This window comes from Triturus cristatus, chromosome 1_1, assembly GCF_964204655.1.
Source record: "Triturus cristatus chromosome 1_1, aTriCri1.1, whole genome shotgun sequence".
NCBI classification, from domain to species: domain Eukaryota; kingdom Metazoa; phylum Chordata; class Amphibia; order Caudata; family Salamandridae; genus Triturus; species Triturus cristatus.
In genome coordinates, this window is record NC_140579.1 from 1221583011 (window position 1) to 1221597845 (window position 14835).

Below are 14835 nucleotides of genomic sequence, written 5' to 3' on the forward strand. Positions count from 1 at the left end.
CGAAGCAACGAGCAGAAATAGGAAAAATATAGGGCAGCAATGAGCAGAACAAGCATTTACAATGCAATAGGTCTCGCATTTACAAGAGTTTGAGCTATTGGCATTGTAAATGATATTGCTAACAGCTTAAACTCTCGCAAATACGGGACCGATTGCATTTAAAATGTAGGTTTTGGAAAAGGCCCTCATGCCGAGCTTTCACGTTAATGTCAGCTACGCCACTTTCTTTAGACAAGCCACGTACCGTAACTTCAGGGCACAAGTATTTGAGGAGTATTGTCAATTAATTTAAGCCTGGTATCATTTGCAGAGACATGGAGAGGACTCCTTGCTGTTTTATGCTTGCACTTAAAACAAGCAAACTGTGGGCAGAACGGGGTAGGCAGACACCGGGTTCCAAGAATGGACCTGCTCCTGCACGTAAGACAGCGATGCATGCAGCGTATGTTCATTTGATGGAAAACGCTGACTAATATGCAACATGTAAAGCGCCTTGACACCCTCTTGTCTGCGCTATATAACACTACTACATGTAAATAAATAAAAGGCGAGCATGTCCAGCAGGCAAAATGCTTCTTACTGAACAAAAACAAATGGATAAAAACACAAATAATCTATAAAGGCGCCATCATAACTACAACAAATGGGGGTGTAAAGCAGAATGTATCATGTGCTGTGAGCGGCGTCATACAACAAAGCGCTGCTAGAATAGCGCCTTGAGGCTATTTAGTGCACAGTGCACTTTTATGAGCTTATGTAGCGCGGCCATTGTAGTTTAAGCCACTGGCCCGTGGCCTCTCTGAATGCCTTTCCTCCGCCCCAAGGAGATGGAATGGGGCAATTAAAGGGCTGGAAGTAAAAGCTTGAAAACAGAACACAGCAAAGCTGTGAAAAGCATTCCAGTCTGAGCACTGCAGGTCACCGCGCCGGCGGCTGGCGCAGGCCTGATTTTATCCGAGCAGGATTATAGCAACGCGCGCCTGAGCCAAGAGGCCCTGAGCCCACGGAACTCGGGGGCAGGAGGGGTCTCGGCAAAGCAGGTAGCAGGGCTGGGGAGGCAGAGAAACCAGTACGACTGACTGCGCCCCAGCCCTACAAGCAGCTCTACTCAGTGACTCCATTTCCCCACCTGGCCACTCTGCCGCTTCTTAACCCCCCCCCCCCCTGCAGAAGATGCCCACCCACTGTTAACCATCAGCAGGGCACGGAAACCGTTTTTATTTATAAAGAAGAAAAGCTTCTCAGAAATGTAAGGGCATAAGATAGCTTGTATGGATAACGTGCCTGCGCCAGAAAGGTGCTCTGAGGTCTGCCTAGGCTCCAAGCGCCAAATAACAAATAGCGTGCATGGTCGCTCCTGTTTAACACGGAACTCGGGGGCAGGAGGGGTCTTGACAAAGCAGGGAGCAGGGCTGGGGGGATGGGAGGGGTGCAGAGAAAACAGTATAACTCACTGCGCCCCAGCCCTACAAGTGCTACTCTGCTGACTCCATCAGTAATAATAAACGAGTATGAGCTATTGACATTGTAAATGACAATGCCTTTTATTTATGTTTTGGGTTTAAAAACGTAAATAAAAGGCATTGCCATTTCAATACTAATAGCTTAAACTCTCGCAAATGCGACACCTGTTGCATTGCAAATGCTTGTTGTTTTTACAGGGGAAAAGAAATGCAAGATGTTGCCTATGAATATGCATAGAAAGCCAGTTTGATGTTTTTGAAAACTTTTCTATGAAAATAATTGCTAGATGGACGCTCATGCATGTGCAGGCCTGTGCATCCACAGTTAGCCATCTTATTGTAATAAAGTTTTAAAAAAACAATTCCCAAACAGAAACAAGCAATGGCACAACTGAAAGTTTGACAGTCAATGCCAGGCCTATCGGCTTTACGCTCGCAGTGGAAATTGTTTGGGAATCTTGAAAGCCTGAAGTGGTGACAAGCAACATCCGGCTCTTATTCCGTCGGTGTGATGGTGCAGGAAGGCGAGGATCCGCGATATACCTTATAATTACACGTCAGGCACCCAACCCTGGGCTGTAGATTCTGAACTGTGTACACAAATGATGTAAAAAAAAAAAAACGAAAAATGTTCAATTGCATTGTACACAGGTTGCACAAAAGCGGATTATGAGATAACCACGATTTACATGAAACCGCTAAGTTTTTTTAAATCACGCTTTCCTGTGCAGGCTCTGAAATTAAATATTATTAATCACACAAAGAAGGAGAGCACGGGGGAAATCAGAAAGATGTAATGCAGGCAGTTAAAAGTGACATGACCTTCTGTAATGTCACTTGTCACCGACTGATGCCACAGACTGGAGGAAGGTCTCGAAAGAAACGAATGCCTGGCGCGACTCCTCGCGCGCAATACTAATACAGATGACATTTGAAACAAGACAAGCAGGAAGTGGGATAAGGGAGGGGGTGGCAAATGGTGTGTACATTTTGCGGGCGCTTTGATGTTCGCAGTGGCCACGCGGCTCACTGCGAACATCAAAGCGCCCGCGAAATGTACACGCAGGCTGCCAATGCACTGTGTGAAAGTGATCGCGATCGCGATCAAAGCGGCCGCGAAAGTGAAAGCAAACGAGTGCTTTCAGGCTGCCAAATGGTGCGCGCGCCCGGCGCACATGCACTGTATTTGGAGGCCTGAAAGCACTCGTTTGCACTTCCAGATCCCCCATTTACAAAAGCTCTCGCGAGAGCAGCGGTAAAGCGCTGTCTCAGACGAGACCTAAAAAGGCAAAACAGAGATCAGAAACAAGCAGAAATAGGCAAAATAATGGTGAGAAACGAGGAAACAAATAAAGGTCAGAAACAAGCAGAAGAGGCAAAATATAGGTCAGAAACAAGCAGAAAGAGGCAAAATAGAGGTCAGCGATGAACAGAAAGAGGCAAAATAAAGGTCAGCAACGAGCAGAAAGAGGCAAAAACAGGGATCAGAAATGAGAAGAAAGGCAAAATAAAGGACAGAAACGAGGGAAAAAATAAAGGTCAGAAACAAGCAGAAGAGGCAAAATGCAGGTCAGAAACAAGCAGAAAGAGGCAAAATAAAGGTCAGAAGGGAGCAGAAAAAGGCAGAAAATGAGCGGAACCTGCTCTGGCACTCATGTGCCCACTCACAGACAACTCAGACACTCTCTCACCCACTCACAGACCAAGTCAGAAACCCATGCGCCCATATATAGAATCACTCATACTCATCTCTCACCCACTCACAGATGTACTCAGAGACTAATGCCTGACTCACAGACCCACTCAGAGACTCACACACAAACTCACAGACCCACTCAGAGACTCATGCACCCACTCACAGACCCACTCAGACACTCATGCAGTCACTCACAGACTGACTGACATACTTATGGAGGCACTCGCAAACTCACTCAGACACTCTCACACCCACTCACAGACCCACTTAGACTCACAGACGCACTCACTCAATCATGCACCCACTCACACACCCAGTGAGACACTCATGCACCCTCTCACAGACACTCATGCACTCAATCACAGACTGACACACACACATGGAGGCACTCGCAAACCCACTCAGACATTCTCACACCCACTCACAGACCCACTCAGACACTCATGCACCCACTCACACACCCAGTGAGACACTTATGCAGGCTCTCCCAGGCCCACTGAGACACTCACACACATTGAGACACTCACGCACTCGCTCACACACCCACTGAGACACTCATGCTATGGTCACACACTCATTCTAAAAGGTTACAGGTTACAGTTAGGAAAAAACATTTAAAAACCTTAGAAATAAAAGGTTACAGGGACATTATAGTTAGGAAGTAGAATTTGAAAAACCTTAGAAATTCACTGAAGAAAACAAAGGCTATAGTTAGGCTCAGATTTCACTCGTACAAAACCATAGAAATTCAGCAGTTATAGTTACCTGAGCTAACTATAACTTACGCCCCTGCAATGCACCAGTGGAGTAGCTAGACCCCCGGCTGCCAGTGACAGCCCCTGTGTTTTCCACCCTGCGGCAGCTGTTTGAAAGAGCAGGGGCCGGTGGGGGGTGGGGGCTGGCGATTGCTGCGGCGGCAGCCCCCTCGACAGCCGCAGGTAAGAGCGGGGTTTGTGAGAAGGGCGCCACTCCAAAATTCATGCCTCCTGGGGCGGACCGCACCCTCCCTTGCTACCCACTGCAATGCACTGTTTAGACCTCACATATTACATCACTCATGACATAAACAGTGATATCACTGATGACATCTAAAATGCTCTTAATGCACACTACATGTGAATAAACACAACAAACAAAAGCAGAAAATGGTCAACAAATACAGCTACGCATAACTAGAGTGCTGTGAGCCCCTCACACTCCCGGCCCAATAAAATAGAACCTGCTGCACGAATCATATCTGAGGCCCTGGGTATCAGGCTGTGTACCCCGCCCTCTTCCACCCCTTCCTCACCATACCTGGCCATCATTCCAATCTTGAAAAAGACTCTCTGTCCCTTTCACAAAAACGCTTGCTTCCCCAAGTTGCCCCCTTCTTTGCAGCAAGGGTGCCCTTGACTCTAATGCTATCAAGAAGTATGAGATCGATGCTCCTTTTGTAAATAAGTCAGTCATATTTGTGAAACAATGGACCCCTCACACTCCTAGGACCTAGTGCCACTGCACCTACTTTACTAATGATAGCTACTAGCTTCTTTGCAAGCGGGCTGTCTCCTCTGCTCTTTGTTAAAAACATGGGCCTCTGGTCTTGCCCCTCCCCCCTCTCCGCAATTTCTTTGAGGTGGAAGCTAAGGTTTCTCATCTGCTTCAATATTCCCCTCCCATGGGCCATTGCTCGAGGTCAAAAGCAACAGTGACACTGCAAGGGTGCGATTGGCCCTAATGCAATCAAGGAACTATAGTAAAACAAACATTATTGGGGTTTAGTTGGCAATTCACCCAATTGGGCCCCAAAGTCGCTAAAAAATTCAACGCCAATGATACCTAAAGCATGGCTCATCTGCCCACTCCACTTGCCTAAGGCTTTAAAGCAGACTGTCTGCCCCTTTATGTAAAAAAGAAAGGGAAAAAAACCTCACATCTACCCCTCTTTTTCTTAGGCCATGTACAGCAAGCGTGACATGGGCCATAATGCTAGCGAGAAAAATCTGCATGTAAACAGAGATGGATGCGGGCAGGATCTATGGGGATCGGTGTGCCTATGTTTTTTTAGTTTTACAAAATCAGTTCCATACTATTTGTAAAAAAAACTATTATCTTGTCCCTGAATAGTTAATGCGGTGCCTGTAGCTGAAAGTGAAATGGGAAAGATCTCACATAATGTGAAGTCTAGGGAAGCACTGAGAACAAAAGAAGAAACAGGCATTTTCACCAGGGTACCTGCAGCCTTAAAGAAATGCAAATGTGTTCCATTGGTTAATGACTGAATGTAAAGGCTGTATGGGAACCAGAATTGGGCTATAATTTATAGAGTCTCCTAAAGCAGCATCATGGTAACAAAGATTTATTCTTTCTGAGATGTAAAGTAAGTGTGTTAATAGCAGAGTTCTACAATGCATCCTTTTAATGGACACATAAAAATGTTTGTACTAGGAAGAGTCTGATTACATATAGAATCTGCTTACATATTACCAAAATATATACTTTGAAAGCACCTGTTTTAATGTAAACGCTAAGGGCCATATGTAGGAAGCCCAATACCGGTCGATAGCGGCCGATTTCCGGTAAATATCCCGTTACACACCGGTATTCAGGCTTTTGGTATGTAGGGGGCACATTTCAGGATTCGGTAATTTACCGAATCGGTAAAATTACCGATTCGGTAATTTTACCGATTCGGTAAATACCGAATCCTGAAATGATATGTAGGGGGAGTGTGTGGTTGTTGTGGGGATTCGTTATTTACCACCAACTAAAAGTTGGTGGTAAATGACGAATAGCTGGAAAAAAGCATTTTTTTGCACTTTGAAGTGTGCAATGTGGCAGACATACATGCCCTTAGGGCATGTATGTGTGCCACATGTGCACACATGCAGGAATCAGGGGTGCAACAGGGTGTCACTGTGACACCCTGCCACCCTTGATTGTGCTACCCTCATTACCGAATCGGTATTTACCGATTCGGTAATGGTAACTGGCTTCCCATTGATTCCTATGGGCCTCCTGGCCCATAGGAATCAATGGGAAGCCAGTTACCATTACCGAATCGGTAAATACAGATTCTAAATTACCGACCCATTCCGAATCGGTAAATATTACCGATGGATTACCTACATATCATTTACCACTTCATAAATACCGAATCGGTAAAACTCGGTATTTATGAAGTGGTAAATGTTAGGCTACCTACATATGGCCCTAAATCATTTTGCTGCAGCCTGTATTATGCTGTGTGTAACAATTTTAAAATAATGACACACATTCACAGTATTTTTCTGTCACAGACCGGGACCCTGAAGCACTATAAACACACAAGTCACTATTCCCCACTGCACCAACCAGGATTCAGTTCTGTGACTCTCTGGCCATACACACAGACATACATCAGCACTGACTGTGTTAACCAACTGAGGTTTCAAAACATAAGAATGCTTTTCCCACTTATTAATTTTGCATTTATTTTTCATCCAAGGTGTGTGCGTTATTTTATATGCAGTTAACCAGAGGTGAACAACACAACAAAAGAACAGCTCCAGAATATGTTGTTGGTTTTATGCAAATCTTTGGCCCTACTACCACACTTCTGACGGCAGTCCCCTCCCTCTCAGGGGTCAATTCCGATCTCGCTCGTAAGGGCTCTGAACGCGATCTGGCCGGAAAAAGTACGAGCCGTACGAGTGTTTTCCAACCGACTCGTACAGCTGTACAAACGGGCAAGTACGATGCTAGAAACGCGAAATCGCCGACCGAATCGTTTCCGGGTCCAAACCAACCGTACGTCTTGTCCGTAAGCAAACTGTGCCGTGCAATGGAGGCGATTCCCAACCGAGCCAGTACGATGCACGTTTCGGACAGCCGGATCGAGTCAGAGCCTCCGACACGTTAAAGCTCGGGAAGAGGACTTCAGGGGTCCGCGCTGGACCCCCCCGTAAGCCGTAGTCATACGAGTCATAGGCAGGGGGAGCCAAGGGTCCCCCTACACATGCATGTACGGTGCGGGTGGCACAGATGCGTCCCCACTACAGGGGGCGACCTTGTGCGCAACGTACCTTTTTCGTCAATGGGAGCCTATGTACGCGTTGTACAGCAGGCTGCCATTGACTTCAATGGGGCTCCGAGCAACCCGTGTCTGTCAGCACTCGTTCGCATCGTGCTCGGAGCCCCGGAACACGAGTCAGTCGGAATGCCCTCTGGATCCGAGTTGGACGGAGCCTTCTCCCAGCGGGATCGGAATTGGCCCCTCAGTGTGATCTTCCCCCAGAAGTGTCAGGTCCGTGTCTGCTTTCTCCAGCAATGCAAGCTTCCCCTACCACGGTCCTGTCACCGTGAGCTTTTCCCATCAGCTTTTACCCTGTCAGAAGTGCCCCATCGGAGCACGTTTTATCAAGCACTGACAGCTTCACTCTACAGTGCCCTGTCAGTCTGACCTTTCTTCAGAAATGTCCTTCCTCTTCTCCAGCAGGTGATCATCCCCCAGAAGTGCCCTGTCAGTGTGAACATTTTCCGGTAGTGTTCTCTGCCTTCAGAAGTGCCCTTTCAGTGTGAGCTTCCACCACCAGTACGGGCCTCCCACAGATCTGCCCTGTCAGTGTGAGCTTCCACCACCAGTACGGGCCTCCCACAGATCTGCCCTGTCAGTGTGAGCTTTCACCATCAGTACGGACCTCCCACAGATCTGCCCTGTCAGTGTGAGCTTCCACCACCAGTACGGGCCTCCCACAGATCTGCCCTGTCAGTGTGAGCTTCCACCACCAGTACGGGCCTCCCACAGATCTGCCCTGTCAGTGTGAGCTTCCACCACCAGTACGGGCCTCCCACAGATCTGCCCTGTCAGTGTGAGCTTCCACCACCAGTACGAGCCTCCCACAGATCTGCCCTGTCAGTGTGAGCTTCCACCACCAGTACGGGCCTCCCACAGATCTGCCCTGTCAGTGTGAGCTTTCACCACCAGTACGGGCCTCCCACAGATCTGCCCTGTCAGTGTGAGCTTTCACCACCAGTACGGGCCTCCCACAGATCTGCCCTGTCAGTGTGAGCTTCCACCACCAGTACGGGCCTCCCACAGATCTGCCCTGTCAGTGTGAGCTTCCACCACCAGTACGGGCCTCCCACAGATCTGCCCTGTCAGTGTGAGCTTCCACCACCAGTACGGGCCTCCCACAGATCTGCCCTGTCAGTGTGAGCTTCCACCACCAGTACGAGCCTCCCACAGATCTGCCCTGTCAGTGTGAGCTTCCACCACCAGTACGAGCCTCCCACAGATCTGCCCTGTTAGTGTGAGCTTTCACCACAAGTACGGGCCTCCCACAGATATGTACCGTCAGTGTGAGCTTTATCTAGCAGTGCCAGCCTTCTCCAGAGGTGTCTATCAATGTGATCTCTGTCCAGTGATGTGAGCGTCCCCCAGCAGTGCCTGTCACTGTGAGCTTTCTCCAGCAGTGTGAGGCCCTAACAGAGGTGCCCTGTAAATGCGACTTTTCTCCATAAGTCTGAGTCTCTCAGGTGATTGTGATTGATTGTGAAGGGATTTATAGGGCGCACGGCTACTCAAGTGTGTTCCAGCGCTATACTGTCTGCGAAAGGAAGCAGATACAGAATGAGATTACGGAGAAAAAAAGCATTTGCAACGCAATAGGTCTCGGCATTTATTGGCATGGTAAATGTCAATAGCTTAAATTCTCGCAAATGCGAGACCTATTGATTTGCAAATATTCTTTGTTTCCAAGCGCCCCATGCCGCACTTGCACGTGAATAGAGAACACACCCCTTTCTTTTTACAAGCCGTGGCTAAAGAAAGCGGCGCGGCCGCCAATAAAGTGCAAGCGCGGTATGGGGCGTTTTTACCAAAAAAGCATTTGTTTAAAAAACAAATGCTTTTTTGATAAAAGCACCCCAAACAGCGCTTTCATTTGGATGGCAGCCACGCCCCTTTCTGTAGACGTGACTCACCTAAAGGAAGGGGTGTGGCCTCTATTAAGGACAAGCACGGCATGGGCGCTTGGACACAACCCCCCAAAAAATATTTGCAAAGCAATAGGTCTTGTATTTGCAAAAGTTTAAGCTATTGTCATTTACAATGATAATAGCTCAAACTGCCCAAAATGCGAGACCTATTGCATTGCAAAGAAGCAGCCGCCATTGTCCCGGCTGCTTGGAAAGTGAAAGGGCGCATGGCACACGGAATGTTGCTGCAAAGCATATTGTGCCTGCAGTAGGACATAACTCACTAAAAGAATAGTGCTTACAGACTAAATAACACAAACTATGTAACAACAGAAGTAATAAGGGCAGTCCTCATGGGAGGTTACAAATGAAGACAAGGTGGTACTAAGGAGGGACTTACAAGCTGTTTACTGACTCAGAAGCCAGCATTTGCAAAGGACAAAGACACAAGCCAATAAAAATATGGGTGGACAGTGGGCGGAGCTTCAAGTCTATACTCTAATACAGCATGCCTTGCATAGTAGCTCATGCGCTGCCCAGGCTCAACCTAAAAAGCCAAGTCTTAAGCTTTTTCTTAAAACTGGCCTCAGCCTTTGTTTGATGTAGGTCAAAAGGGACCTTTTTCCACCATACAGAGCCCAGGAAGGAAAAACGGCAACCTCCCGCAGTAGCCAGACGAACCTTAGGGACCTTGGACAGATGATTACCTGATGAGCGTAAATCTCTCGCAGGGCTATAAAAAGCAATTGTAGCCGAAAGATAGTCCCATGCAGTAAGAGTGTTACTATAAAAAGAATCAGTTTTCCAAAGGAAAGCCAGGCCAAATTGCGCAAATGACAGGAAATATGTTCCAGTCCCGGCAAACCCAGAACCAGTCATGCTGCCGCATTCTGTACGACCTGAAGTCTATTCAGAAGATATTTGGCAACCCTGCATATAATGTGTTGGCGTAGTAAAATCTGGACAACACCAGGGCAAATATCACAGTACTCTTCGTTCAAAATGATAAAAAATGAAAAACATGTTTTGCCATGCGCAGGGTGGCAAAACAAACACCAACCACTTAGGTAATTTGATTATAAATTAACATTTTATTTTCAAAAGTTGATCGCTAAGTTTTTTTGCTTAGGTGTCTGGTGAAGGTACCCCTATAGGCCAATGGATATCTAAGTTTAAGACAAGGTTATGTCCAAAACTAAGCACCTCTGTCTTCGCTGTGTTGTATTTAAAATTGTTGCATGCCAGCCATTAAAAAACTCCCGAGACACAGGGCTGAGTGACACCCGAATCGTTGTAAACTCCTTTGCTAAAAGCAAAGAGGATCAGGTTGTCATCAGCAGAAGAAACAATTTTAGCCCCAAATGATTTCACCACCTTAGCTAAGGGCAACAAGAAGATGTTAAACATAGTGGGACTAAGTGCAAAGCCCTAAGGGACTCCAACTGACACCCTTCGGCTAGTAGAAGAATAGGGGGGTAGCCAAACATATTGACTCCTGTCCTCAAGAAAGGACTTACCCAGTTCCAGGCATTATCTCTAATGCCAATCTCACCAAAGCGTACGTGAGCAGCCTGTCATGTGAGACCCTGTTGAATGCTGCCAACAGGTCCAACAATAACAGGACTGCCCTGCCGCCTGCATCAATGGTATCAATGGTGCCTGTCAGTGTGACTTTTCACTGTCAATGAGAACTGCTCTTCAGCAGTGTGAACTTCTAACAGACGTTCCCTGTTACTGTGAGCTTTCTCCAGCAGTGTACGCTTCTCTTAACAGTGCCCTGTCACTGTGAGCTTTCTCCAGCAGTGTGCACATCCCATACCAGTGCCCTGTCTCTGTGAGATTTCTCAAGCAATGTAAACCTCCAACAGAGGTTCCCTGTCACTGTGACCTTTCTCCAGCAGCGTAAGCCTCCAAGGTTCCCTGTCACTGTGAGCTTTCTCCAGCAGGGTGAGCCTCCAACAGAGGCTCCCTGTCATTGTGACCTTTCTCCACCAGGGTGAGCCTCCAAGGTTCCCTGTCAATGTGACCTTTCTCCAGCAGGGTGAGCCTCCAACAGAGGTTCCCTGTCACTGTGACCTTTCTCCAGCAGGGTGAGCCTCCAAGGTTCCCAGTCACTGTGAGCTTTCTCCAGCAGAGTGAGCCTCCAACAGAGGCTCCCTGTCACTGTGACCTTTCTCCAGCAGGGTGAGCCTCCAACAGAGGTTCCCTGTCACTGTGACCTTTCTGCAGCAGCGTGAGCCTCCAAAAGAGGCTCCGTGTCACTGTGACCTTTCTCCACCAGGGTGAGCCTCCAAGGTTCCATACCACTGTGAGCTTTCTCCAGCAGGGTGAGCCTCCAACAGAGGTTCCCTGTCACTGCGACCTTTCTCCACCAGGGTGAGCCTCCAAGATTCCATGCCACTGTGAGCTTTCTCCAGCAGGGTGACCCTCCAACAGAGGTTCCCTGTCACTGCGACCTTTCTCCACCAGGGTGAGCCTCCAAGGTTCCCTGTCACCGTGAGCTTTCTCCAGCAGGGTGAGCCTCCAAAGAGGCTCCCTGTCACTGTGTCCTTTATCCACCATGGTGAGCCTCCAAGGTTCCCTGTCACTGTGTGCTTTCTCCAGCAAGGTGAGCCTCCAAAAGAGGCTCCCTGTCACTGTGACCTTTCTCCACCAGGGTGAGCCTATAAGGTTCCCTGTCACGGTGACCTTTCTCCACCAGGGTGAGCCTATAAGGTTCCCTGTCACGGTGACCTTTCTCCACCAAGGTGAGCCTCCAACAGAGGTTGCCTGTTAGTGTGACCTTTCTTCAGCAGTGCAAGTGTCCCCTGGCAGTGCTCTGCCACTGTGAACTTTCTCCATCAGAGTGAGGTTCCTTCAGAACTATCCTGACAGTGTGTGTTTTTTCCACAAGTGTGTGCTTTCCTTAGCTGTGCCCTGTCAATGTTAACGACCTCCAAATTATTTCCACTGTGTGTCACCCGAGTGCTACCATTGTTTCAGAGCTTGGTGACCAGACCCCAGTCTGGACCAGTTGACCACAGCTGCCACCTACCTTCTCCTTCACAAGAGTGTTCCTCAACCTGACCAGGAAGACCGGCACCAACGACGAGTCTTTTGCCTGCCAACTGAGAGGACTGATTCCTGAGAATGGGGTGGCGTGCAGCAGAGGTGAGAACAGAGCGGGCCAGTGACAGTGCCAGTCCTGTCAGACCACAGGGGTTGAGCTATATGTACAGAGATACTGTACCCAACTCAGACTCTGCCGAAGCCTGAGGGAGAGGCAAATATTTATTGTCCTTGTGACGCTTCTCTCACTTTAAATGTTTGCTTTGCTGAGTAATAAAAACCTGTGCATCTTCTCTCCATGTCCTTATCTTTAAGAAAAACAAGTTACTTAGCTTTGTTAACACTCTTTCTGGCGGCTACTCTAACTGCAGATTCATCACCTTTAGAATATCGTCAGACACCAGGCTGGATCTGGAGCACTTGAACAGCATTCCTGACACGCCGAAAAAAGTTTGTGCTTCTGAGGCTCTACTTTGACTTCATTCTGCCCCGGAGTGACATAGAGCTGCAAATAAGAGCAACCTCTGAGCATCAACATCAGTTTTTTTTCTCGACTCTGTCTGCACCCTCGAGTGCGGACCCAACAGTAATGAGAAATACCAGTGTACAGATCTCTAGTTTCCAACCCTTTTAATCGGGAAAAGAGACCATTTCACAGAAGAGGTGATGGGAGGTCAGTGAGGAATCTGCAATTAGATAGACTACCCGCCAGAAAAAGTATTACCAAAGGTAACTAACTTTTTCTTCTGATGAAAGGTTTTACCACACATTCATCAGCCTTAGATTAGGTAACAAAGCAATACCTTTAAAGTAGGTGTCTGAAGAGCAACTCAGAACAAAAAGCCCTGCAGGGCCGAATGGCCAAGATACTCTTCCCATCAGACGTGGCTGTGAAGGCAGAGTTGCTCTGTTAATGTGTGCACTGAAGCTGGCATTGCGACTTGACAGATGTGAAAGACAGGCACTCCGCATTCCAGTGCTGTGGTAAGAGTCTTGGCCCTGGTGAAATGGGCTCTCAGTCCCTCTGGAAGCTGCTTCCTGGCCAATGCATAGCAGATCTTAATACAGAGGACCATCCACCTTGACAGAGTCCTTTTCTGCACTGCCTTGCCTTTCTTTGCCCCTGGGAACCCCACAAAAAAGCTAATCGTCCACCCTGTGGTCTTTGGTGTGACTGATGTAGAAGCTTAAAGCTCATCTGGGGTCCAACCAATGAAGTCTCTCCTCCTACTTCGAGAGGTGAGGTGAAGAAAAGTAAGTTGGGAGAGTGATGGATTGTCCAACGTGAAAAGCAGTTCCAACCTTTGGCAGAAAGGCCGCCTTGGTGCTCAACACCACTTTATCTGGAAAAAAGGTGGTGTAAGGCAGCTGAACCTAGAGTAGTTGGCGTTTACCATTGTGACGAACCGTAGTTACCACGACCAGGAACACAGTCTTCAAAGTCAGGAGACCCAGTGAACAGTTGTGCATTGGTTCTAAGTGGTGCACAAGAGGAAAGTGAGAACCAGATTGAAATCCAACTATGGCATCACAATAACAAACATATATGTCAAACCTTTGAGAAGCCGCATCACAACATGTGATTTGAACAGAGACAACTAGTCTGACCAATGCAAGAAAGCCAAAAGGGCTGACAATAACCTTTAATGGTGCCCACTGCAAGTTCTTACTAAGACAGAATCGAAAACAAGACATTTGAGAGTCTTGCTTGTAATGGGTATGTATTGTGGGTGCCCCACCAGGCCCCAAATGTGTTCCAGTACTCACCCTAAACAGACTATGCTGGAGGATGGATATCTGGCACCAAGGAGGACATCCATAACTTTGGAAGGAAGAGCAAACAAAGTCAACAGCTGCCACTCACTCTCTGTGTATGAAGGTGCAGATTTCGCAGGTTTGGATGCAGGACCCTGCCTGCTGCTACGACAGTTGAATCTTCTGAAGTTGTAACCTGATTAGAGGACAGCTACTCATGCCCAGTAGTTCCAGTACTTGCACAATATGGAAACCTGATCTTCTCCAGAACTCTTGGCAGAATTATAACAAAATAGGCTACAAAACAGTCAGGGCTGCCAACCTAAGAAGGATGGCATTGTTTAGCAAATGGATGATCTACTATACTCCTGTGCTCCCCAAAGTTGATCCTAGGTGCTTTAGATGTGGAATTACAACTGGGGATTGGCTTCACGTTGGGTTTACATGCCACCACCTAAAACAATTTTGGCAAGATGTCTTTTCTGAAATCAATAAAAAATTGGAAATCAATCTTCCTCCTAGCCCTTTAACTGCCCTCTTTGGCAGAATGGAGATGAGTGAAGACTTGACCTTAGGTCAACGTCAAATTAGTTTTATTGCAACATTAATTGCGAGATCATTTATTTTAGCAAACTGGAAATTCAAGGTGGTTCCGAAGATCCATCAATGGCTTATAAAAATGCAGATAGTTCTCAAACGAGAAACATTGTACGCTAAGAGGGTAGGCTCTTCTGCCAAACTTGATAGAATCTGGCGATTTATGAATTGAACTGTTTTGTAACTAACTTTAAACTATGTGCTATTTCATTTTAATTTCACTGCAATTTATGAGTTTTATAAGTATAATTACTTATATTGAACAGGTCTTGAGCTTTTTAGTAAATCATGAGCACCTGTTTTTTTATAGTGTACCTGCAGCACTAAATCATAATT

At 47.3% G+C, this 14835-nt stretch overlaps 1 protein-coding gene across 1 annotated transcript in view; it reads right to left on the reverse strand.

Moving 5' to 3' along the window:
- The window catches only part of LOC146871857 (uncharacterized), a 200512-nt gene extending 187934 nt beyond the window's left edge, over positions 1 to 12578 (reverse strand). Inside the window, exons 1-2 of the mRNA XM_085649127.1 lie at positions 12528 to 12578; positions 12134 to 12283 (exon numbers count right to left, since the gene is read on the reverse strand). Coding sequence (XP_085505253.1) covers positions 12134 to 12283; positions 12528 to 12578 — 201 coding nt within the window. The remainder of the gene's footprint in view (positions 1 to 12133; positions 12284 to 12527) is intronic.
- Between the last annotated feature and the right edge of the window lie 2257 nt (positions 12579 to 14835).